The sequence below is a fragment of the Marmota monax genome, unplaced genomic scaffold (assembly GCF_021218885.2).
Source record: "Marmota monax isolate L192 unplaced genomic scaffold, Marmota_monax_Labrador192_F-V1.1 WCK01_AAM20220418_F8-fsc00022, whole genome shotgun sequence".
NCBI classification, from domain to species: Eukaryota; Metazoa; Chordata; class Mammalia; order Rodentia; family Sciuridae; genus Marmota; species Marmota monax.
The window spans coordinates 5,541,993-5,569,303 of record NW_026695215.1 but is presented as its reverse complement, the minus strand read 5'-3'; the positions used below and the strand labels follow the sequence as shown (position 1 = coordinate 5,569,303).

Below are 27,311 nucleotides of genomic sequence, written 5' to 3'. Positions count from 1 at the left end.
ACTAAGCCATGGCGTCCTTCAGAAAGCACATCAGTCAACCCACATGTCCCCTCTATGGGTAAATTCTCACCACCTCCCCACTGACTTCTACACCAACACATGGAAATTCCCTGGAGTTTAATATTTAATGATCAATATTTTTATTCAATTAAGTGTATATTAAGCCAGAGGAAACAAAATGCTAGAGTTATCATAGAGGTCCAGGAATGATTATAATTGCTAGCATTTATCATTCTAACGACTATATACTAGGTTTTACATACATTTTTGTAATTTTTGTGACCATTATTTACTCTGTTTTACAAATGAGAAAACCCAAATTAAGCAATTTTCCCAAGGTCACACATCTACCCAGTTGTAGAACCAAGATTTTAATCCAGACAGGCTGATTCCAGAACCCACAATGTCAACCTCTAAGGCAAGTCTAAGTTAAAGGCATAAAAGTTAAAAAATTGCAATAATAATCATTCCTTAATGTTATAATATATTGAGAAAACTCAGAGGATGTCTAATATTTTAGAAATCGTCTTCTCCTGGGTGACATTTTATAAGAAGAGCAAGAACTTTGGTATGGTAGTGTGGGGGAGATTATTACATGCACTAAATAAGTATTGCAGAAACTGTTTTCAGTTCCTCCAATTGTTGATTCAGTTTTGATAACCACTTTTTTAAAGTACAGAGTAGAATTTTTTAAAATTGCAGAAATAACTCCGTAATCCTGGAAATCTTACTGGTGGGGTTTATGCAGAGATTGAGCAAGTGGACTTAACAGAACAGCACTTGTTTCTGGAAAACCATACAGTCCCCTTGACCAGCTGCCCCTGTGTCCTGGAACTGCACAGGATGTGTAACGGTAAGAGTTAGTCAGTGGACTGTCCTGGGACACATCTGGCTCTCTATTCAGTCCCATGTTTTAAAAGTAGGAGGAAGAACTAGGTCATGACTTTCACTCTTGCTTCTCAAGACACGTGGGATGCCTTTGTTCTTACGTCCCACAGAAAACAGCCTAGAGTTTTGGCAGTCATATTCCCCTCTATAAATCTGGGCTGTCCCCAGCGGGATCACTCTGAATCACTAGACATTGAGAATTTGAAAGTGATTGTCAGTGGGAGGTCTCCTCCAGTTCTAAAAGAAAATGGGCAAATTCTTTTCAGACGACCTTCTATCATGATTCCTCTACAGAACTGAGTTCAAATATTTGTGTTATAAGAACGTGGTGTTAATTATATCACATGGAAAAACAGAGATGGTTTTGGAATGAAATCAGTATGAAACAAGCCTCCTCTGTAAGGAGACTTTCTTCAGACACTAGAAACAACTGGTACCTACAGCCATGGCTCTCCTTTGACTGATCTCCCTCTCGCTGGTGACTGGACTTTCTGCTTCAAATGTCCACGACAAAATGGGCCGAACGAGATCCGAGAACCCAACTCCTAATGCCACCAATAGCTTAAGAGTCCATCAGTATCCATTTCGCCATTTAGTGTCAATGCCAACTCTCATAGGCTTTTAAAAGTTATGAAAGGAACCCCATTTGGGATGTATGCGACGGCTCGGTTTGTCTTTGGTCTTTCCTCCTGCCACGCGGGCTAAAACAGTCCTTTGTGCTAAATGTTGCTAGAGTGCCAAAAACGGGGCCAGGCCTGTCACACATAACTGTGTGTGTCCACATCTGCATTCTGTCAGAACTACTGAAGATATGCTGATCACATAAGACAGCCCCAGCTTGTTCAAAGATACTTTGGCATATCCATGACAAATCAAATCCATACTTAATTAACCAACTCAGATATGAAACTTTTCTCCTTTCCCCCATCCTCCACTCCATCTTCCTGCTCCAGGTTTCTGTGTCCTGGGCCTTCCTCTTCCTGTTAAATCTCCCATATGCTCTCATTCTCTTGCTCACTTGCTCTCTCACATGCACACACACACACACACACACTCTCTCCCAGAGCAAAAGAAACTCCTCTCCCCTCTGTCCTTCCTGTCGCCTGCCCACTTCTGCACTGTGCAGGGCATGCTGTCTGCCCTTAGTCTCCTACTAGACAGTAACCGTAAGAGGAAGAGCCACGTACTCATCTTTGTATGGCCTGGCACACGGTAGTGCTTAATAAGCACTCGGCAAATGGATAATGAATTTGTTAATCATGTCAGTGATAAGACAACTATGGGAAAAACAGGATTTGTTTTGAAATGCCGTCTTAAAGTCTAACTTAAGGAAATTTAACACTCTATCAAAAATTTTTATAAGCTAACAAAAAGTGTGCACGCCTGTAATCCCAGTAGCTCAGGAGGCTAAGGCAGGAGGATAGTGAGTTCAAAACCAGCTTCAGCAATTTAGGGAGAGCCTAAGCAATTTAATGAGATCCTGTCTCTAAATAAAATACACAAAGGGCTGAGGATGTTGCTCAGTGGTTAAGCACCCCTGGCTTCAATCCCTGATTATCCCTGCCCCCCAAAAAGTGTGCACTGTGGTGTGCTCCCGTGGTCCCAACTGTTAGGGAGGCTGAGGCAGGAAAATCACTTAAGCCCAGGAGTTTAAGACCAGCCTGGGCAAAATGGTGAGAGCCCAACTCAGAAACAAAGAAAAAAGGAACCTAACCGAATTGAAGCTTTGAAATAGAACTTTTGGAAAATAAGCCTTTTGTAGGAAGAAAAGTTGCTGTGTACAAGACTTCAGAAGGTTAGGCAAGCCCAACTGCTGTGTCGTATTCAAATGCCTCCTACACACGTGTGCACAGAGCCCCTTACAGACTTGCTGGTAACTGGTGAGCCTGGGTGGGAGACAAGCCAAGCCCAGTGACCCAGCACCCTCTAGGTGAACCTCCCTGTTTCAGCTGACACCACTTTCCAACTCCGTCTGCCTTTGCATGTTGGTCAACAGTCTCATCCTGATGAAGGAGAAAGCACGTGGTAAGTCTCAGTTGCCACGAGGCACTAGTCACACTGATTATCCACAAACGAATCACCAGCACAGAAATGTATCCTTGGGAAGTGCTTCCCTGAAGCAGTGGATTTGAGCTGTAAATCGGAGGGCTAAGGTCCAGTTAAGCAGGTGAAGAGGGCAGAAGGAGGGTCCAGGAGAAAGCACAGGCACAGAAGCCTGGTGGCCGGAAATGGCATAGTGAGTGTGCGGAATGGGGAGCACTTCTCCCCAGCAAAGTGGAGCACAAGGTCCAGACCAAGCTGAGCAGCAGAGACCAGTCCACGTAAGATCCTGAAAGGTCAGTCTCTGAGCTAAGAGCATGGGAAGCTATGTGAGATGTCAGGCAACAGATGTCACTATTGATTTCTTCTTTGAAGAGATCATCCTGGCCACTGTGTGAGAGGCAGACTGGAAGGGGCCGGAGTCGTTCTATGAGGGGCTATTGCTGTTATTTTAGGTAAGAGGTGAGGACATCTCATACTAGGGCTGTGGAGAGAGGCACACAGACTTGATCACAACTGAGAAAATGGATCCTCAATATTGCGGTGGTGGACTGGACAGGGTGACAGGACAGTGGGTCTCAGCCTGGTGCAGCCGGACCAACTGAGTAGGGTTTTGTTTACGGAGTTTAGGGAATCCTGGAAGAAAAACAAGCATGGGGGCGGGGGACAGTAGTGAATTTTAATTTAAATGAACTCAGTTTGAGGTGCCTGACATTGTGTAGATAGTGGGAGGTGAAAACCTAGAGTTCTGAGAAGCAGCCTGTGTGCATTTGGAAATGGCTCTCAGAAGTGGTCACTGAACTGTAGAACCAGCAAAGCCTGGTTAGGGAGAGTTCAGAATGGAGAGGAGAAAATTCCCCAGGAAACAACTGAACAGGAGGCCGAGAAGGAGTGTCTAGAGGGCTGGAGGAGCAGGAAGTGCTGTGTCCCACAAACTGAAAGATGAGAAGGTTTTAAGGAGGACTCAGTGAACAGGATTGAATGCTGCTCAGAGGACAGTATCATGAGGACTGACTGTGTGCACTGATGGGTGTCCTGTAGCCATCAGAGACCACACAGAGGTAATGGATTAGAGGGTGTTCAGGGGAGAAGGAGGCAAGGGAGTGGAGAGAAAGACAGTTCTGACATAAGGAAGAGATGAGAAATAAGGCAGTCAGTGGAGAAGAAGCAGAGGTGAAGCCCCTGAGTGTGGTGAGGAGTCCATGGGAGGCTTCTCTTGGGTGGGAGAAATTGAGGAAGTGGGGAGATGATGATCTTTACCATTAGATTCTGAGAAGATGAGGGATGAAATCCTAGGCAGGATAAGACCACCATCCTGAGATGTTTGGTGACTTCGTTCTATGTGTTTGCTAAAAAGCACCACTGAATCTTTTCAACAGGTGAGTTTGTAAGTGAAAACAAAGCTTCATTCCTAAAATATTTATAAGTAAATTAAAAATTGTGATTATTCTGAAAACTGATACCTGAGGCTCTTTTGAATACACTCAATGGTTTTTCAGAGAAGCCTCTGCAACCCTGGCTAACATTCCCCACAGTAACACTGGTTACGGCTGCCATCCTGTTGCTCATCATGGGTGAGCCTATTTCTTCCACTGAACAATAAGTTCTATGAAGTGGTTCCTCCTCATGCACCCATTCTCAATCCCTAGTACACAAAAGATGCTCAGAAAACATTTACCAAATAAATGAATCACCAAAGTTTGTATCTTGGAAGATTTTCTTTTCTTTTTTTTTAATTTTTTTATTGTTGGTTGTTCAAAACATTACATAGTTCTTGACATATCATATTTCACACTTTGATTCAAGTGGGTTATGAACTCCCATTTTTACCCCGTATACAGATTGCAGAATCACATCGGTTACACATCCACTGATTTACATATTGCCATACTAGTGTCTGTTGTATTCTGCTGCCTTTCCTATCCTCTACTATCCCCCCTCCCCTCCCCTCCCCTCCCCTCTTCTCTCTCTACCCCATCTACTGTAATTCATTTCTCCCCCTTGTTTTTTTTTCCCTTTCCCCTCACTTCCTCTTGTATGTAATTTTGGAAGATTTTCAGTAGTAAAATTTTTCTTAGTCAAAAAAACAAGTTGATGAACTCACAGCAGATTCATTTTAGGAGAAAAAGGGTAGACCTTCATACAATGATATTTGCAGTGTCTCTTTCCTGCAAAATATATTCATTGTGTAAACAATCTTCCAAGACAAGTTCTTTCAAAGGTATTGTGATAAGTAGATCATCTTATTTAACAGAATGCATGAAGTATTTATAGATATATATTAAAAATGTACATATGTGTGTTCACATGCACATGCACATGTAAATACATATGCATGGGTGTGTATGTAAGACATCTCACTGAAGCTCCTAAAGCAAGACTTGTAAACTCCTACTCACTGCCAAAAGGTTTGGGGGCCAAGTGCTGAAGATGGCAGATGGAGTTTGTGTTAGGAACTCCACAAAGGCCCTGCAGGTAACTCCGTAAAGTGTTCTAGAATCCCAGGGCTGCAGAGACAGCTGGGACAGTGGTTGACGTGTGCTCAACTTGCACAACCCAAATTCTCCTGGTCACCAAGGCGTGAGCAGATGGGATCTCTTTTTCCCAGCACCCAGCAAGCTCTGTAATGTCAGTGCACGGGCAAGTGTTCAGTGTTTCAAACCATCCAAAGTCCTATGGCCAGGTGTACCAGTGGTATCTGTCCATGAGATCTTATTAAGTGAGACCAACACAGAATATATGAAACTCATATTAAAATTTTATCCTAAAATGAATGATTATCTATCTCCCTTCAGTTCTACCTTCCTGATCTTCTCCCATTGGTCCCTATTAGTCATCACTTGGAATTTTAGGCCAATCTTCTTCGGGTCATAAAGGCACAAAGGTGACCACACATGCCCCTCAGAACTACCAAACAGGTCATCTTCTTGGAAGCACCCTTAGAATTTTGTCTCAATGACAAGACAATAAAATCAAATTATTCAAACAATGATCTGAGCCTTTTCTCTAGAATCTTCTCAGCTGAAGGAAGCCAAGACTATGAATATGATCTTGCACTTCTGTGCTATCCTTTTATTTCATGGAAAGGCCACACAAATTTCTTTCTGCTGTTGGTTTTTCAGTTTTACTCTTCTGTATGTTAGAGGACCTGCCACTGTCATCTATCACGAGGATGCTAATAATCTCCTAGAAGTTCTTGGACTACAAAGAATCACCTGGGGACCTTGTTAAAAACTCAGGAGAGACCACTTCATAGAACTTACTATTTGGTGGAAGAAATAGTCAATTAAAAATAGGCCCCTCACCCCACCCAGAATTTGGATTCAGTGGCTTTGGGATAATGCTTGGAAGTGTGCCTTTAACAAGTCAGGGGACAATTGTGACAGAGGTGGTTCTCAGAGCACAGCTTGGGAAACAGCTTTGATGGCGTATAAAGTGGTAGTTCTGCTCAGTACTCAGCTCATGGTCAGAGAAGCCCTGAAAGCATGCTGTTTGATTTAACCATTGAGCAAGTGGCACACACCCACACCCTCTAAGGGATGCTGTAGGGCCTACCTTCTCTGTCCTGTTTGGTCCCCAAAGGATCTTGTGGGGCCTTACAAAATCCATGCTCTCATGCCTCCTTGTTCACATGGCTGACGAGGAAACATGGCCTCTAAAATCCCGTGGGGTATTTATAAGAAACACACCAGCTCTTGTGGTCCTAAGTGACTTCAAAAGCCACAGACATGCGGTCTACTAGATGTGGCTCCCTGGCCTCTGTGCTCGCATGCACCTCTGTAAGCCCACCCTCTGCTTTATTAGAACTGGCGTGTGCACGCACAGACATGCAAAATCAGTAAAACCAGGGAAAGGGATGGGAGTAAATTTGAGACTCTCAATACATACAAAGAAATCCCCTATGGACTGGGTAGGAGCCATAATTCCCAGAAGCCGTGATTTCAGAAGGTGGTATATTACATATTTTTTCTCATCTCTAACTTAAAAAGTAAGCATTTGGAGTTTATGTATTTTCTTCCAAAATATGACTACTTTTGAAGGCATATACCTTTAAAAATCAAGAAAGACTATTTAAATTTCAAGTATAAATTAAACTCATGAGAGTCTCAAGTATAGGGTACGCAATGCAATGTTTTGGAGACAAAATTGGCAAATGCCGAAAAGTACACAAGATAAGGAATTTGAGTCTGACTGGAGAGTACTGTCTCCTGTCACTTTTCTAGCTTAGCACAAGGACCAGGGGTGGCCCAGAAACAAAAGGGAGCAACCACACACAACGTGGGGAATGCTCCCAGGGCAGCCAGTCCATTATGGAGTTGACCCGAGAATAGCAGTCCTAATGAGCAAGTGAATCAGTTTCTCCAAAGCTATAGTTCACCTTCATTTTGTGATCCTGAAGTGCATTTTCATTAAAGCATCAGGCTTTGAACCTTAAAAGGACTCCCTTTCTCACTCTGACTTTGTTCCCTATCCCTAACACTTTTTTATAGGTCCCATTACACTCTTAATTAGAGGAAGGAAGGAGTTTCCTATCCTAAAGCAATGGGGATGTGCTATTTCTAAAACCATCTATACATCATCACAATAAAAGGATGATGATAATCATTTTTGTTTAGCATAATTATGATGTTGGTAGCTGCTGGTTATTGATCCTTACTATGATCAGGTCTTGGTTAAGCAAAGCCACTGTGAACCTTCATGCCACTTTTACGTACCTTTATTTATGGTAGATGTAGGGCACTCTGGGATGTATGGCTTGACTAGTGAATTCAGGTTGGATTTCAGCTCCCCTCACCACCTTGGCCAAGTGCCCTTGTGCAGTCAACAACCTGCATGGCCATACATGTCAACGTCACCCTGTTGGTAAGCATAACAACTCTAGAGGGGAGAAACCTGAAGCTCACTTAGGTTAAATAACTTACCCAAGACCAACCAGCTTCAGAAAGGACAGCATCCTTACCCCACAAATGATAGGCCAAATCAGAGAAAGTCCACACAGTCCTATGTGATCTAGTACATAAGGAGTAAATATATGACATTCAGCACACCATATTTAGTTAAAATTAGTTAAAACATTCAGAACTGCTGTGTACTTTAAAATCAGATGTAGGCTTTAAATTGTTAAATTCTTGTGCTAAAACAAAAGGGGTCATATGCCTTCAAATGTTGCCTTTCATTGCGTTACAAAGCATCAGAGTCCAGCTTGCATGAAGGCCGCAGGGTCCCTGGGACTGGCCTCTCCTTGGATTCTGCTCATGGTTCCCAGAATGCATCTCAACCCTCTCCCTCAGCTTTGTTTCTCTTCTGGTTTGGTTTGGTTTGGTTTCGATCAACCTTCCTGCTCTTGTCCCTGAGAATTCAGTTCAGACAATATCTGCTCCAGGAAGCTTCCCCGCTTCCTCTGCCCCAGTTTATCCCAAGTGCCCTCTGACGTGCTCCCATGAGACCCTATGCACACGTCTGTCCTGTGCCCCGCCTCTGTGCTGGGGCTGACTCCGCACCAGCCTCTCCTGCCTTCTTCTATCTCAGAGACAGACTGCCCTGTGCGTCCTTGCGTCCCCCTTCCCTGGCGTGTGCCTGCGTGGTACCTTCAATTAAGGCACTTGGAATAAAACAGTGGGGAGAATTAGTGAATGGCCAAAGGTGTTGATAAAAAGTGGAACTCGGTGTTCCCTGACAAGGGTTAACTGTTGAGCCATCTCATTAACCTGGAGGCAGCTACATTAACCCAGAGGCAGCTACGCAGCCCTTCCTTTCCTTCTAAGGCATCAAAAGATGTTTCTCTATATTTTGCTGCACTTTGCTCCTTCCTGCGCTTCCTCCAGAACAGGCAGTCCCCAGCTGTTAGTGCACAGGCTACCGCGGGATGGGGTACAAACTACCTGTGAATAAGCACATCGTAGATACCAATTCCGACTTCCGGCTCCTTAGAGTTCTGCACCAGCAGGTGTCGCCGTGGAGGAGTGAGGCCAGGGGTTTCAGGCAGATCTGCTTGGCCCCAGTGGGCTCACTGGGTCCTCCAGTCTGGGCCACAGCTCCCACCAGGGGCAGGTCTCCCTCAGGGTCCTAACTGACCTCTCCCCTTTTCTCTTTAGGCAGAGGGGTGTTGGGCCTGCAAGGCCACTGGCCCCAGAGTGCTAAGATGCCTGTCCACACCTTGCCCACACCTGTGTAAACTGTCCCTTTATTAACTCCTAAGCTACCCAGCTGGAGGCCACCTGCTTCCTGCAGGGACCTGCGTGGTACATTACTGACCCCAGCTGGGGAACACGAGGCCTTCTGAGAACTGGTTGGGATCACGGGCTCCAGGCCCCACACTTGTCCTTTCTAGCAGGGCTTTAGAGGAACATCCCAAAAAAGTCCACATGGGGCTCCCGTGACTGACACCCAGTCTCTTTCCTGACTTACACCTTGGAACTGTGGATGGACTTGTCCTCTCACCCCCAACCATGGCTTCCCCCAGAGCCTTGGGAGCTGCCTCTGTTCCCCGCATTCTTAGGTTCTCCTGCATGTTTTCCCTTACACGCCTCCTCTGCACCCATCTTCCCCTTCTTCATCAGTGGCCGGCTCTTCCCAATCAGAAACGGAATGTCCACTTTTGGGGTAACACTTAGCTTCTACTTCTCCAGTGGCACTAGCCAAGCTGGACACTGAGCTGTCCAGTTGGTAAAATGCTCTACCTGCTCACCAGATAATAAAGTTAAGCTCCCCGTGAGCCAGGTATTGTAACCCCTCAGATCTGACCACCATGTCTTTTGGCTTTTCTGTGCTCAGACATGTGGGTGAGGGATGGCTGAGGGATTGACAGATGAGTATTTGTCATCTTACTCCTCCTACAGTGGGGTGCTCAGCTTTAAGGAGTCTATTATTATCTCACTTTTACTCATCAACTTCACCTTGAGTAGCACCTTCAAAATTCATTTTTTGTCAATAAATATTATCAACTCTTCATGCACAAAAGGGTTACAATTGATGTATAAATATTTGTATTAGCATTCTGAAAAACAAAAATGGACAAATGTGGTAACAGATTTCCAACTGCACTAGAAAATTCAGTTCAATATCCCATGTCTTTTTCAGCCAGTTGATAATTAAAGAAAGGAACAGACCCCAGCTGGGGAAAATTTTTTTCTGGAGGTGAGGTGTTTGGAATGAAACGATGTATTAACAAGAAAGTGAGAGAGGGCTTGAATATCCTATATGTGTTACATTGTAAACAAGATTGTTTTAGATACATGATCTTGCCCTCCTTGAATCATTCCACATCTTATTTTTCAAGTGGAATATGATAATCCTTAGAAAAAAAATAATTTTCTTTTTTTACTTTAGCTGTACAGAGGCTGTGGTATCTTATGAGAACTATTGCTTACAAGGACATGCTATAGGTGATAAACTCTTTAAAATAACACTGCCCGGTCGTGCATATGCTGGACATAATAGAAAAAAAAATACAGGTATAGAAGAACAATTAGGAAAATTTTTAAGTCAGTCTCTCTCTCTCTCTCTCTGTCTCTCTCTCTCTCTCTCTCTTTCTCTTTCTCTCTCTCGCCTTTTAAAACTATTTTAAAATTAATCTTACAGCTACAAATAGCCTGGCTTTTACTGAATCTTCTGGAGCTGACCGATACCTAAATTTGGGTCCCGACATTCAGCTACTTCAAGGGTCTGCTGACCCTTCCTTCCCAAGACCCCTCCCTGGACATTTTTCTCTTAGTGCAATGAACGCAGCAGCACGTTTCTGAGGTCCTTTGCCCCTCAGTCCCTGGCAAGCCTCCTATTCGGTCTTGAGTCTCTATCACAGGTAGTGTGGGCATGACACCCAGCTCACCCCACGCCTCTAAGGATCCTTCAACAATCTGGCCAAGTGCTTCTTATAAACCTATGTCACGTACAGTGTGCGAGTGAAGCATCTGGATCTACCTTGAGAAGAAACAGAAGTGAATCCCCTGCACCAGACCCAGAGGTGAATCCCCTGCACCAGACCCAGAGTGTGCTCAGATATTACCAAAGTCAGTCACGACTCCAAATCATCTTAGGTGTTTTAACTATTTCAAATATTTCCATGGGTAAATAGGAGACACTGAGAAACAAGAAATGTACCCTTATTAAATGATGTTACATTAAATTGCCTTACCATTAAAACCATGGCAAGAAAGCAGTGTGATTAAAGACTGGAATAAAACCTTTACTGAAATGGGGGAGGGGAGTGGGCTACCTGCTTTGCCATTGACCCCAAGTCCTCACACACACCCCTTTACTTTAGTTTTTGACCTCTCAGCTTCCCTTTGAGCAGAGGGGGGCTGCTGTTATTTCAAGTCTGAACCTTCGGAATTCATATTCAAAATCCTTGAACATTATAATTAGACTATTTTTTTCTAATTTGAAAACATGGCAAATGTTTTCAAGGTGTTTTAAAAAACATGTTTGTTTTTTTGTTTAATTTTTAACCTTATTCTTGCCATGGGATTTTTTGGTAGTGATGGTTTTCATTTTTTTTTTTTTTAATTTTTGTTGTTGTTTTCCTCTTGAATCTTGAAACTTTCTTCCTCCAGCAGCTCACACTGGGACTCTATTGTATGGTGTGAATAAACACCTACTGAACCCCCAGTCCAGACAGACCCCCCAGGCTGCTCCTGCTGTTTCCTGACTCCTAAAGATATGCATACTACTCTCCCTGGTCTACCTTGATCATAGCCCTTATCACTACCTATTAATATACTTGATACATATTTCCCATTGTTACCCTTAATTTGAAGTTGACAAGAGAACAGCCAATTGAATAATAGTCATGAGACAAGGAGAAAAAGTCAAACTATCCCTAATAGAACTTTGCTGATGAAAACTGAACTTTTCATTATTCTTATCCCAAAAGTGTTCGGTCAGGATAGACAATCCACCTGTCTGAGGTCGTTATTTGGCCTACATTAGGAAAAATATATATGATAGTGTGAAAGACAGAGTTGTTCTCATGTGGTCAAAAAGGCTCCATCCAGAGTTTTTCCAAAGCAGTGAAACAAATTTCATTACTTTCAAAGTGCTATGAAAACTAAGCATACGTGTGTATAAGTAAATGTCTCCCTGCTCTGAATGCAGCTTTCACTGTCTGTCCCCACTGAAACCACAGGCTTTCACATAAATTTAATGAGTTAACCTTATATCATTGGTCAAAGGAATGAAATCCTTTGGTATCTCAGCTTCTGACACTGTAATGGATCTTCTGGATTCCGTGATTGTGCGTAATCACACTCTGCGTCAATGTAAGATGCATTCAGGGAACAGACTCCCTCACTGGGCCAGGTGCTGAGTTAGACACCTGATAACTGAGCAAGCCCCTCACCTGTGGAGCTTCAGCTGAATGGGGCATAAAGCCATTAGTCAGACAAATGCCAGTGGCCATCACAAATGCAGACAATTGATAAGAAGAAATGTGCTATGAGAGCATGTATACCAGAAGCTGCTCCAGCCTAGGTGTGGGAAAGGTGTCTTGAAGGAAGCATTTTAAACAGAGAGAAGCGGTCAGTTGTTGACTAAGGGAAAATGGAAGTACGGAGAGGAGAATGTTTAAATGTTTCAGAGACTGGCAATATGGACAAGAGATTTGGGAATGTTTGCCTTACAGCTTAGTGTAACGGCTTTAAAAAACTTGTCTTTTGGAGTATTGCATTGACTTTTGCTGCCAAATATTTAAATATACTTGGTTTATGATTATTTATTAAGCTATATTTCTGAGCAGTTCATGTGTCATAAAGCATGGAAACTTGCATTTTATTATCTAGGTATTGGAAAAATCAATAGTAGGAAATGAGCTTATGGCATTTTAACTATTTTGGGCCAACATTTCACACTTGTTATATACTGATTTGGTCATTTTGACCTAAGGAACAGAATGACATGAAACAAAGAGGCCAAAAAGTGCAGGGAGTTGTGTGTCTGATGAACCCAGAACCCCTGAGCCAGAGGCTCCTTTGTGAGCTAATTCCCTTATTTTTTTAATTTATTTTTTTTATTTATTTGTTCTAATCAGTTATACATGACAGCAGAATGCTCTTTGATTCATTGTACACAAATGGAGCACAATTTTTCACTTCTCGGTTGTACACGAAGTAGGGTCACACCGTTTATGCAATCATATATGCACCTAGGGTAATGGTATCTATCTCATTCCACTGTCTTTCCCATCCCCAATCCCCCTTGCCTCTCCTCCCTCCCCTTTGGCCCATCCGAAGTTCCTCTACTCATCCCATGCATCCCCTCATTATTGATTATCATCCACTTCTCAGAGAAAACATTTGGCCTTTGGTTTTTTGGCAGAGCTCATTTCTTTTGAAGATCTCAGTACATTTTCATCATTCTGTCGGAAGTGTGCATCCTTTTAGGGACAAAGGAGGAAACGTTAACCAAATTCACAATTTATTAGCCCACTTTTCAGGTATGCTTACTGAGTTCTGGTTCATTGTACAGTTCTGACTCTTGATCACTTGCCAAATCAATAATGGAAAATGAATGGCTTGATTGCTCTGTTACCTCAACAGTTATAAACCAAGATGGGCAGCCTCTCATCGAAGGGAAACTGAAGGAGAAGCAAGTCAGATGGAAGTTCATCAAAAGGTGGAAAACTCGTTACTTTACACTGGCTGGAAATCAACTTCTGTTTCAAAAAGGAAAGTCAGTAAGTTCTTCCATCAACTTTTATGCTTGTATTTTTAAAGTCTTGACCTCCACCTGCTGCTTAGTTAAACTTTCAATAATTTATAATCCTACATACAGTATTATTTTATTGCAGATGTCCTTTTTTTCTTTTTTTAATATTTATTTTTAGTTGTAGGTAGATACAATATCTTTATTTCATTTTTATGTGGTGCTGAGGTTTGAACCTGGTGCCTCGAGTGTGCTAGGCAAGCACTCTACCACTGAGCCACAACCCCAGCGCCCAGATGTCCCTTTTTCTACTCCAATCCCCATATTAGTGGGCTCACAGTCCCCCTTCAGTTTACTGTGGAAGCTTTTTTTTTTTTAGTTGACTTAAGCTTTAGAAATTGAACTAAAGAGCAATTGACTCAAACATGGTGCTGTAAATTTTCTTATGTACCACCTACAGAAATTTATGGCTTATGATATTGACTCTGGTTTTTAAGAGAGCTATAGGTTATATGTGGAGGGCCAAGGAAGGGGAATGGTAAGCAGGAAGGAAGAAATAAAAGTTGATTTAAGTATCTTTTATATTAACAAAGTTTAATTTTTATGTTATTTATTTATTTGCTTATTTATTTATTTTTGGTACTGGAGATTGAACCCAGAGGCACTTATCCCCAGCCCCTGCCTCCCCCCCTTTTTTTTAGTGGTGCTAGGGATTGAACCCAGGGCCTTGTGCATCTGAGGCAAGCACTCTACCAACTGAACTATATCCCCAGTCCCTCTCAATCCCTTTTTATTCTTTAATTTGAGACAGTCTTGCTAAGTTACTGAGGCTGGCTTTGAACTTGCGATGCTCTTACATCAGCCTCTTGAGTCCACCAGGATTACAGGCCTGCTCCACCATGCCCAGCTAACAAAGTTCAATTCTGATTAGGAAAAAGATTACTATCTTTCATTCACTTGACATTTAGTTTATGAATAGAATAGAATACTAACAGAATTAATAAATATTAATGTAATTTAAAATCTGAGACAGGATGCTCAGTAAATACCTGGATTCTATACTTTCAGTGAAAGTCCTCTGAAATAGTATCCTATCTCAGTCAAGAGGTACAGGTATCCTCTTTCTTTCTTTTTATGACAGTTTCATTCATTATTAAACTCTACTTATTCAGGATTGGAGCATGGAATCTTGAACTACTTCTTGGCTGTTTTGAAACCTAATCATAATAGCAACTATTCAGTGTCTGCCATGCGCCCCACTGCACAGCCTCACACAGCCTCAGAACAGTGCTCCAAGGCCAGCACTGCTATTACAGTCACATTGCCAATGAGGACTGTGAGACTCCAAGGGCAGCACTGATAGAGTGAGGGAGGGTGACACTGGATTCCAGCTCAGGCTGTGGCACCAGAGAATGTTCTTAAATGAGGGTACACGCTGCTTCCCATGCACACTTAAAACATGCAGCCAGGGATGTATTATTAGTCAGCAGCCTCCAAAGACACAGAACAATGGCATCGAGAGACACACAGAGGGGATTTACTGTAGAAATCAGCTCACATAATTATGCAGACTGAGACGTTCCACAAGATGTATCTGCAAGTTAGAGCACCAGAAAATGACAGTATAACTGAGCCCAAGACCTAAGGCCTGGGAAGCAAGGGAGCAATGGTGTAATCCCAGACTGAGGCCAGGGGCCTAGAACTGGGGGTGAAAACAAGAGAGGGACGGCTTAAGTACCAGTGTCCAAAAAGATCCAAGAACAGGAACTCTGCTATCTGGGGTCAGGAGATGGATGTCTCAGCTCAAGAAGAGAGAGCAAACTAGCCCTCCCTCACTTCTTTTGTCTTTTTGGATTGGATTAGATAATGCCCACCCATATTGGTGAGGGTAAGTCTCCTTTACTCATTCAAATCTCTTCTGGAAACACCCCCACAGATGCACTCAGAAATCATATTTTAACAACTAGCTGGGTATCCACTAGCCCAGTCAAGTGGACACATACACTTAACCACCACAGAAATCAAAAGATGCCTAATTAATTAATGAAAGATGTTAAATTAGTTAAAAATCACAATTCACTCTGGATATATGCATCATATATTTATAGTTCTCATTACAACTTTATTTGAAAATTTTACCCAAGGGGCTGGGGATGTGGCTCAAGCGGTAGCACGCTCGCCTGGCATACGTGTGGCCCGGGTTCGATCCTCAGCACCACATACAAACAAAGATGTTGTGTCTGCCGAAAACTTAAAAAATAAATAAATAAATATTAAAAATTAAAAAAAAAAAAAAAGAAAATTTTACCCAATAGAAATTAAGTATGGTACATCACAAATTCCAATCTATGCTCTTTAAATTAATAAGACTTTTTGCTAGGTTTTAAAAATATTTTTGCAACACTTTTAACTCACATTACTTCCTTAATCTGTACTGTAACATTCCAAGGGGAGTTTTTCTGTGACTGAAGATCTTTTTTTTTTTTAATTTTTTTTGTTTTGTTTTTTGTTTTAGGTGGACACAATATCTTTATTTAATTTTGTGTGGTGCTGAGGATCAAACCCAGTGCCTCGAGCCATGCCAGGCCAGCATGCTACCACTTGAGCCATATCCCCAGCCCCAGATCTTTTTGAAATTAAAGTATAATGGCAACTTCAACTTAAATGAATTTTGGAGGTTTGAAGAAAAATCCTTTTAGCCAGGTTCACATTGAAGCATTTTTAAAGTACTTAAAATGATCATCTGAATTTCCTGCATTTGTTCAAGAAATCTGGAGATGTAATGATTTCTCCTTAAGAGAAATCAGAGTTAGTCTATAAGGATATTTTTCTAGAACACAAATAATGACATATACTTTTAAACTCAGGACTCTGTTTTGGGGGTTTTTTGTTTTGTTTTTGCTTTTAAACAGGGATTGAATCTGAGGGAACTTAACCACTGAGCACTGAGCTGCATCCTACTTTTTATTTTATGGTTCCCCCCCCACCCCAAGACAAGTCTCTCTAAGTGTTTAGGGCCTTGCTAAATTGCTGAGGCGGGATTTGAACTTGCAATCCTCCTACCTCAGCCTCTCAAGCCACTGGAATAATAGGTATGCACACAGTGCCTGGCTTAACTCAGACTTTTAAGTAAAGTTTAAAGAATAAGGTATTTTTATTTAAGGTTTTGGGATTGGTTTGATCTGGGATTATTGTGTTATTTTGTTTTGTTTTGTTTAGCCCAGGTAGTAAATTTATAGATCTTATGTTAAACTAAAAAAAAAGAAGAAGAAAAGAATAAGCTATTTTACAATCAGTAACTTGTTTGACATCTTGTCAGGGAATAATGGTTTGGTATTCCAAAAATCTGACAGAACATGTGGCTCAAATTGTAGGAAATAATGTGATACAGCATCAAGACCACAGCAAAATACCTCTAATCTCCAGGGATACAATCTGCCAGTGGTCATCAGCTGAAACTTCAGCCACATCATTAAAAAAAGTCATTCTTTTATGAGGGAAATGTGTGTTTTTTAATTAAAACTGAGGCTGAAAGATCATAGTGCAATTTTTTTTACTTTTGCATCCTTAGGGTCTTGATTTCCACCAACCAGCTCAGCTACAGTGTCCTTTACTTTCTGTTTATTCCTATTTTAATTGATTCACTGTACCTCCTCAGGTTACTATGGTAATTTTTAAATTTCCTCATCAGTTCCCCCATGTATCAATTTCTCTACCTCAGACTAATTGGAAGAAATATAATTTTATTACTTTAATTTAAACCAAATTCAACTAACAAAGCATTGTCTAGAGTATGCATCTTCAGACTTTCTCCTGCGAATACCCTAAAGTGATTTTGAAAAATTTGTGCAATACCTTGCAGCATTTTCAGTTGCATCAACACCTTCATCATAAGTTTTAGCAGATGCACAGACTGTAATTTCCATTGTATTATAAATATCGACACTTAAAAATAAAATGACCCTACAGGGTGTGTAATCCCAACAGCTTGGGAGGCTAAGGCAGGAGGATGGAGAGTTCAAAGCCAGCCTCAGCAATGGCCAGGCACTACACAACTCAGTAAGACCCTGTCTCTAAATAAAATACAAAATGGGCCTGGGGATGAGGTTCAATGGTTGAGGGCCCCTGAGTTCAATCCCCAGTCCTTGAAAATAAAAAATTTAAAAAAAAAATTCCTCTCTCTCCTTTAAATATACTTATTAAAATAAAATATCACAACACATTGGTATCTGACATCATCCATTAATTTTTAAAAATAATATAAATTAATATTTTCATAGAGATATTTACATTGCTTCTTTTTTTCCTTGAAATAATATTTCTGTTGTATTTCCCCACAGAATTTACCCCAATTGCCCTATAATTTTCACTATAATGAAACTATATATAAATTGAAATTTAATTGTTTTAACTCCTTGCGATCATCAGTCTCTAGATATTAATATATTCTGATTAAGTTATTTTTCTTAGAGTTTACATCAGTTACGAAAATTCATAAGTCTAAAGCCAAATTTAATAAGCAATTATTAGACATTAGAAAGGAAAATGTTATGTCTTGATGAAGTGGGTGGAGAGCGGCTGCTTGGTTGACAGCTATTTCCGGGCCACCAGTATGTTAAATTGATTTTTTGTGTGGCGCGCCTGAGATTTATCCAAGTGGAACAACACACCATGAGGAGGCTGTGAGGGCCGGGAAGGGTGCCTTTTCATGGCAAAGTGAAAGAAGGGTACTTGGAAAGGGGGGATGGAGAGGAGAATGGACAAGATTCTCAACCACTGATAACTCACCAGTAGACAAAATGTATTCAGGAAGCTTGAAGACCTGAAATTGCTTTCCAGAAATATTTAATTGCCTTCAGACAATTGTGCTAGCCCAGTGTGAGGATCCTGGAGTTGCAGAGAACCTTAAGCCTCTGTTTTCATTAAAGACAAATGCTGCTTCATTCAATATTCTTTCATCTAGTGTATATAGGCAATACATGTTTCCAAAAGTTTGGAGGAGGTTTGGAAAAGTTTCATCTACTCAAACATTGGACCCCTGTTTGTTTATTCCATTACAGTCTCATCCATCCCTTCCTCAGAGGTAGCACAAAGGAAATTTCAATGTTGTGCCTCCTAAACTCTGAAATTCAGAGTTAGTAGAACTCCAAATTGGACTGCTGTGTTCACTAGAAAATGACAGAAAATCAAAGCACTCTCCCCCCCCCCACATGATAATGACATTCTATAGATTGCTATCTTGTGTCAACTTAATGGATACTACAACAACGTCCCAATTGCCTACTCCCTTGGTTTTCTACTGGCTCTTCAAGGCTTTCGTATCCCAAACAGCAAAGGTCTTGGGTCACAGGAAGCGAAAGGGTCAGCCCTCCTTTAAAAATCCCCTGGCAGCCAGGCACTGTGATGCACACCTACAATCCCAGCAGCTCAGGAGCCTGAGGCAGGAGGATCGTGAGTTCAAAGCCAGCCTCAGCAATGTATCGAGGCACTAAGCAACTCAGGGAAACCCTGTCTTTAAATAAAATATTTTAAAAAGCTGGGGATGTGGCTCAGTGGTAAAGCGCCCCTGGTATTCAACTCCTGGTACCAAAAAATAAATAAAATAAACCCCCTTGGAAGCCAGAGGCTTAGCCTACAGCAGCACCCAGCTCATCTTCTCTCCTCCCCATGCATTTCAGAAAGATGATCCCGAAGATGCCCCATTAGAGCTCAGCAAGGTACAGAGTGTGAAAGCCGTGGCCAAGAAACGCAGGGACCGCTCTCTCCCCCGGGCTTTTGAAATCTTCACAGACAATAAAACCTACGTTTTCAAGGCCAAGGATGAGAAGAATGCAGAAGAGTGGCTGCAGTGCCTCAGTGTGGCAGTTGCCCAAGCCAAAGAGAGGGAAAACAGAGAAGTGACCACGTATCTGTAGGGACTTCCACTCCAGCCTCCCAGGAGCATGCCCAGTGGGCCTTGCCGGGGCAAGGAAAGGAGAGAAATGCACCAGGTCAGGCTGTGTCCTGCTGAATGCTGTGGGGTAGTCCTCCCTAAGAAGAAGCGCCTGCAGGGGCAGAGTTCTCAGTAGGCGTCACACCCTAAGCCTGCTGTCAGGACTTCTGTCTGAAGCCAGGAGCAGCAGGAGCCACAGAGCACCCCCTCAGGGCTGTGGGCTAGGAAGGCAGAGTCCCCAGTACAGGAACTCCTGTAGAAATGCCTTTGAAACTATGAAAACAACTTCCAGTGAGGCTGAACTACCTGAGGAAGATTGGTGCTTCATGAAAACCAGTCTGCCAAAGGTATTAAGAGAAAAAAAAGCTATTAGAAAAAACAATAAAAAATTATTATTGAAATAATAAAAATAGCTTTTTTTTTAATTAGGAAAAGTGGAAGTAATGTACACTGAAGAAAATCATTCAACTTACTACAGACACCTAACCACATTTATCCTCTCTGTATGAAGGAGGCTAAACATGGTAAAAACGGTTCTCAAAGTAAGCCACTTATGAAAGTAAATGTCTGTCTTTCAGAACTACTTATTTAATTATCCCTTGGTTCTTATAATCTAAAGTTTAGAGACTTGGGCCCATCTCCTGCCCAAGGCAGTCGGAGAAGATGAAGAAAGCATAGGAAACTATTTTCTCCATCTTTCAACTATGTGCCATCTCCAGTGAACTCAAAGATGTTAAATTAAAGTTCTGTACTTTTCTTTGTTGTATTCAGCCTGGCAGCATCTCCAGATGACATTTATTGGTTTTCACATATATGCTTTTTTTCTTTATAATTAAGTGGTGGAAGGCAGAATTCTAGGATGACTTCCAGTGCCCCATGCCCTGGTTTAACACTCCACCACTTGAGCGTGGGTGGGACCTGAAACTGGTTTCTAATAAAAAAAAAAAAACGATAAAAGCAATGGAATATTCTCTCCCAAGATAATGTCATATTATGGCAAAAGTGAAGAGAGTTTTGCAGACGTAATTAAGGTCCTTAATAAGCTGGTTTTGAGTGAATCAAACATGTATTTTCCTGGGCAGGCTTGACTGAGTCAGGTTAAGTTCTTTAAGACAGAGTGAGCCCGTCCACAGCCTTCCTCCTGGCCTTGAATAAGCATGCTGCTGTGAGTCCAACTGCTGCAAGGAAATAAAGTTTACTATCAACCACTTGATCTTTGAAGAAGATTTTTAGCCTGAGAAGAGAGCCTAGCGCCAGGTCACCACTTCGACTGCAGCTTCATGGGACACTCATCAGAGGACTAAGCCATGCTTGGACTCCTGGCCCACAGCAACTTTAAGATGACAAATGTATGCTGCTTTAAACAGCTAATCTGTGGTGATTTGTTATGCAGTGATAATTAATACTTCTAGAAGCTCATTTGGAATATACAGAGGATAACTCTCTTTATTTGAAATTTATTTATTATGTAATCTAGAAGCCTGGAGGAAGATTATAGTCAGTACCCTGACTCTACTGCTAATTCACCAGAATGGGAAACACAAAAGTAATCATGTTTGGGGCTGAGGTTATGGCTCAGGGGTAGAACGCTTGCCTAGCATGTGTGAGGCATTGAGATCGATCCCCCGCACCATATAAAACTAAAAAAAAAATGAAATAAAATAAAATAAAGGTATTGTGTCCATCTACAACTAAAAAAAATTTTAAAGTAATTATGTTTGACAAAGAAACTTAATTTTAACTTGTAAAATTTGAATATATTGTAAGATATAGAAGTTATTATGCATTGGAAATAGAGTTCTAGAGGTCAAATTCTGGCTTCACTGGGTATACAGATAGTTGCTAAAGATGTAGAACTAAATGAAATTATGCAAGGAGAATAAAAAAGAAATAATAATTAATAAGGACCCCTTAGGACACCAGCATTTAAGCAAAGGCAAGCTGGATTCACTGGCTAGCATTCAGAGATGATGTAGGCCAGGGCACAGAGAGCCACAGAAGCCCAATTAATGATTTCCAGAAGAAGGGAGGGACCAACGATCTGAAATGCTGAAGAATAGTCACTCAAGATAAAACTACACTTTCTTTGGAAGCAATTGATGTCATTGGGAAAAATAATGTCACCGTTGTGCACGGTGGCAGACACCTGTAATCCCAGCATCTTGGGAGGCTGAGGTAGGAGGATCACAAGTTCAAAGCCAGCCTCAGCAACAGTGAGGCGCTAAGCAACTCAGTGAGACCCTGTCTCTAAATAAAACACACAATAAAGCTGGGGATGTGGCCTAGTGGCCAAGTGTCCCTGAGTTCAATCCCTGATACCCACCCCACCAAAAAAAGAACAATGTCCCTGGAGTGAACTGAAGAATTGCTGGGAGTCAGGAATTTAAAGTTACAATTGAACTAATCTTTCAAAACAGTGGTCTAAGATACTAAGACACTAGGGAAACACAGAAAGTGCTTCTGTGTTTGACTTGAAACCCAGAATGCCTCCCTCACTGTTTCCCAGTGGTGGTAGGGGATGAGCTAGACCAAAAGAACTGTTAGGAACCTTTTGGGCAAGCAAGGAGCAAAGGATCAGTAGAGGGAACAATTCTATGAAGGTAACAGAGAGAGAAAAACATGCTCCATTTGCAAAGTGGCCAATTCTTAAGATGATAAAGGACCATTCAAAGATTTTAAGCAGGTTTGCATTTAGAAATATGTCCCTGGGCTGGGAATATAGCTCAATTGGGAGTGTAGAGTGTAGAGTGCTTGCCTTGCATGCACATGGCCCTGTGTTCAATCCCCAGCACCACAAAAAAAAAAAAAAAAAAAAAAAAACTGGAAGAAAAAGAAAAAGATAACTCTGACAGTTGTATGAAAATGGATTGTATGGCTATTAAAATTTGTATCAGGGAGACCACTTTTTTCAATGAATGTGGAGGCTTTGAGGTAGAGGCTCCGGGAGCGGTGTCACAGCAGAGGAACTAGAAATGGTGCTGTAGTTTGGATGTGGTTTGAGTGTGTCCCTCAAGGGCTCATAATTGGATCTTGGTCCTCCATGCGCAGTGTTGGGAGGTGGTGTGGAACCTCTAAGAAATCGGGCCTAGTGGGAAGTAATTAGATCATGAAGGGCAATGCCTTGGAAAAAGATGATGTAGTTCTCTGGAAACCCTAGTTAGTTCTGTAGAAAGGGTTGTTATAAAAAAAAAAAAAAAAAAGCCTGACACTTCTCCAGCCATTCTGGTTTCCTGTCTTGCTATGTGATTAGTTCCTTTTACCACTGAAATGCCATCTGCCATAGGTCCTGATTAAAGTCAAGCCAAGGCCAATGCCCCATGCCCTTGAACCTCCTAAACTATGCACTAAATAAACCTCTTTTCTTTACAAAGTTCTCAGCCTCAGATATTTCATTATAGTAAAGGACAAGGGACTCATACAAATGGAGAGTCAGGGAAATTGAATTGGTAAAAATGGACGGGACAGGTGATGGGATGGAGCTGTAGTCATAGGAATGGAAAGGAGTCAGCTGACTCCAGAGGGCTTGCTTGTGAAGCTGGGTGGTTGGTGGTGGCACTCACTCATAGAAAATTCAGAAGCAACAGTTGGAGACATAAAGCAGATGGTAGATTTAATTTTTTTCTTCCTTTTTTTAACTTTTCTTATGTTTCTTTCTAAAAGAGACTGATGTTTTTCATTAAATTAAACTTGCTTTAACTGGCACACAAATCTTGTACATATTAATGGGGCATCCTGTGATGTTTTGATCCATGTATAAATTGAATAATCAGGTTAAATGTATCCATCAATTTAAACATTTATCACTAATTCATTGCAAAACATTCAAAACTCTTTCTTCTAGTTTATTTTTGTTGGGTTTTTTTTTTAAATATGCAGTGCAAAAATCATTATCTATAGTCACCTTACTGTGCAACTGCACATCAGAACTTCTTACTCTTAGGTAACTGCAACTTAATACCCTTTGGTCAACCTTTCCCCATGAATTTAGTTTTGATGTGTACATTCAGAGTATAGACAGGCAACTCACCTTGGACTAGGGGGATATCTCCTGCATGAAGTTGGGAGAGACAAGGTTGAGAACAGGTGTAGTTGCAAATGATTCTCTAAATGTTGTTTTTAAATCTACCGCTCTGAAGAGTTAGTGAATAACCCCAGCTATTCTAATAAATTATGAAACCTAGTTACAGACAAATAGTCACAAAGTGGGATGGGTCTGCATTAGTTATTGACAATTTGGATACCAACAACGTGCTCAAACCTTGCATGGTGAGGGTTGTGGTCAACAGTGGCCATGTGCTGCCCCTTTCCTCAATGAATATATGGTCTGAGAAAGAGGAAGGTGGTTCTGCCAGTTTAATTGGGAGGAAGAATTACTTCTACTACTTATCACAAAGTCCTGGTGATTTAGTTAACCGTGCTCTACTTTAGAACACAACTCTCAGTGCCCTTGAACAGATCTAAAAAGAAGTAAATGTGTGAAGTACAAATAACAATTTCACTTCATGATGCAGACATTCCAAATGCAAGCAAATTCTCCTGGGCTCATAATCAAACGAGGATTTTCAAAACCATCATCTTCCCATGGATATTTCTGGCACTTCAGTGACCACAGGCTTACCACAAACCAGCCTTCCCCAAGAGAACTGCCATTGCTGACCTGATCTAAACAAAACCATTTTTCTAAAAATGTTGAAACCTCAAAAAAAAAAAAAATGTTGGTATGAATAAAATGATATTTGTGGAAGGAAGTTCAAGTGGTTTCATTTTTATTTCATTTTGATTCTTCTCCTCTCCCAGATAGCCTTGGTAAACCTGTTAAGTATTTCATCCAGTTATTTCTTGAGAACTTAGAGTTCAGTGAAAATAAATGCTCAATACTTTTCTAATATTGAGATTTCTGGAAAATACTTGGTTGTCAAAGCTGAGGAGCATTTCCTGGGTCATCTTCAATTCACCTCCTTCCAATAGGCACAGTCAGGTCTATTTGCAGTGCTGACTTGTTCTCTGGCATAAATAAAAATCACACAAGTAAGGAGGCATTTCCCAATCTCGGAAGGAATTCAAGGTGTATTACAGAGAAGTCAACACCACGGCCTAAATGCCCTGAAAAGGATCTCCAGTCCCCCAAACCTAAAGTTTTTAGGTGGAAAACCAAGAATAACCTAAGATATCTTATTCCATAACGAAGCTAGTATGCGGAGCCCTTAGCACCACTTCTCCCCAAACACGTCCTGAGCGACAGAGGGGTTGGAACACCAGGAAGATGGCTCTGAAGCAGTGCAGTCGGGAAACTGGCACGGGCTTGGGTGTGGACACGAGATTCTAAAACTAGATCATTAAGCTGAGCAAGTTATCCATCTTTCATCACTAGAATGGGCTTAACCATATCTGCAGATCAGAACCAGTGAGAGACACATGTCATGTAAAAGCATAGAGCAGAGAATCTTTAACTTAGTGGGTGCTTGAAAGAGTCACTCCACTTTTTTTATTTTTGTATCCAGGACTAAACCCAGGGGTGCTTAACCACTGAGCAACATCCCCAGCGCCCCCCCCCCCCCCGCCACCGCTTTTTGTGTTTTTTTTTTAATAGGGTATCATTAAATTGCTGAGGCTAGCCTCAAACTTGTAATCCTCCTACCTAAGCCTCCCAAATTGCTGGGATTACAGGTGTGCACCACCATGCCCAGCTCCCTTTATATATATATATATATATATATATATATATATATATATATATATATATATATATAAAATTTACCATTAAGGACAAAATCTTCCTAAAGAAACTATGATGCAAGTCTTAATGATAATTCTGAGTAGTGTTGTTACTTCAAACATCATATACATATTCTGAGGGATTTGGCAGTTACTCCCACTTTAGGTACATGAGTTGGTATGAGATAGGTAACTATTTTGTGTCAATTTCAGCAAGAAAATGAAACATGTTTTTATCTCCCAGTGAGTGTCTTCCTTAGGTAAAACATTTGGTTGTTTCTTTGCAAGACCATTTGGAACTCTGGTCCCTCCTCCAATGGTGGCTCATTGGCTTGCTAATATCACATTTAATCTCCGCTTCTGTGTTTCAAAATCAAATGGCTTTTGATTTTGAAATCAAATCATACTGCAACTCATTTAAGATCTACTAAACAGCAATTAACACATACAATGTCAACCATCCACATAACTTAATGGAAGTGACTTCAAAAGGTAATGGGTTAATGGTTAAAAATCCATCTATATACAATCATTTTCAAAAGTATGAGATCAGCCATTCCTGTGCTGCTTGCCTTCTCTTCCAAAAGGAATAAGCACACAGACCATGCTTCTGGTACCTATATATCCCCTTCCTGGGCTTTTCTTCATCCAACCCCCTTCCCTGTTAGGAAAGCTGGGTAGGGAATGGGCCAAGATGGCAGAGGTGGTACATCCTTCTGTTACCAGGTTTTGCAAGGCCCTTCAGCCATGTACTTGGCACAACAGCAACTGGCTCTGGTGGAAGACTTCACTCCCAGAGACTGCCAGGAGAACCCAGCCTTGGCACACACATTCCATATTGGCATTTTTCTCATTCCCACTCCAGCCCCAGTACATATTGAATTTGTTTATTTCCAAGAAATTTTTTTGGGGGGTATGAGGAGGAAAAGCTAGAAATCCTGGGACTTTCTTGCACAATTATCTATAAAATGATAAACAGACACATTGTGTTTACATAGCTCCTTTATGTTTTTTTGAACAAAACTTTTTTTTTTGTACCAGGGATTGAACCAACAGCACTTAACTACTGAGCTACATCCCCAGCCATATATATATATATATATATATATATATATATATATATATATATATATATATATTTTAAGATACAGGTTTGGCTGAGTTACTTAGGGCCTCTCTAAGTTGCTGAGGCTGGCTTTGAACTCAAGATCCTCCTGCCTCAGCCTCCCAAGCTGTTGGGATTACAGGCATGGGCCACTATGACCAGCTAGACCAAACTTTTTAAAGCTCACATCAAATAAAAACGGATTCCTCTGCCTTTCAATCAATAAAATAATTAGAATTCACTTTAGTACAGAGAATCTGGAGGAGTTATAAAAGTACTCAAACAATGTAACAATTGTGAAGTAATCAAATAAATAGCAGGCTCATTCATTCACAGGAATCACAGTCCTCCAGGAGACCTCATTAGAAACTAAGGGCAAAGGAGGTTAGCAACTATAAATTCTAATTTTTCTTTTCTTTTTTTTTATTCTTTTGGAATTCTTTGTTACCTTATTTTTTTACTTGTTAATCAGTCCGCTCATGTTAGTAGAATATCCATAGTACACATCACACACACACACTTTGACACAGGTATTATGATACAATAATTATTTTCACATGCATTTTGTAGACATCAATCTTACTGTTCATTATCTCCTATTAGATTTATGTCTCTATTCTCTCTATTTCCTCTTGGCTGGAATTTCATGTAATCAGAAGAAACTCTATGTGTGTTGCTCAGTGCTTAACAGAGATTCACTTTCTACACACCAGATTTCCTTTGGGAATATTCTATTCCCTCTTAATTCAGAGCTATTATAATATGGAGGAAATTATCTAAATGTCTTTTCTCTCACAAGAGAAAAACAATGATTCTGTTTGCCAAGCTAGCTCATAAACCCAAAGATCAGAATGAGTCCCATCTTTTTAATTTAGCAAAAACCAGCTTGGAAAATTATCCTGGAAAATTATAATGCTGAGGGTATGTGCATCTTAAGAGCTGATTTGAGGGCTGGAGTTGTGGCTCAGTGGTAGAACACTTGTCTAGCACACG

General features: G+C 41.1%; 1 protein-coding gene across 6 annotated transcripts in view; it reads left to right on the top strand.

Moving 5' to 3' along the window:
• Veph1 (ventricular zone expressed PH domain containing 1) overlaps positions 1 to 27,311 on the top strand; it is a 251,557-nt gene that overhangs the window by 211,379 nt on the left and 12,867 nt on the right. For 2 of the 6 annotated variants that reach the window (XM_046431366.2, XM_046431364.2), the window contains exons 13-14: positions 13,461 to 13,597; positions 19,245 to 24,997. In XM_046431366.2, the coding sequence (XP_046287322.1) occupies positions 13,461 to 13,597; positions 19,245 to 19,481 (374 nt within the window). In that variant the 3' untranslated portion in view covers positions 19,482 to 24,997. Of the gene's footprint in view, positions 1 to 13,460; positions 13,598 to 19,244; positions 25,001 to 27,311 lie in introns of those variants that run through there. The other 4 variants (XM_058574933.1, XM_046431367.2, XM_046431369.2 and 1 more) reach the window with 4 other exon arrangements.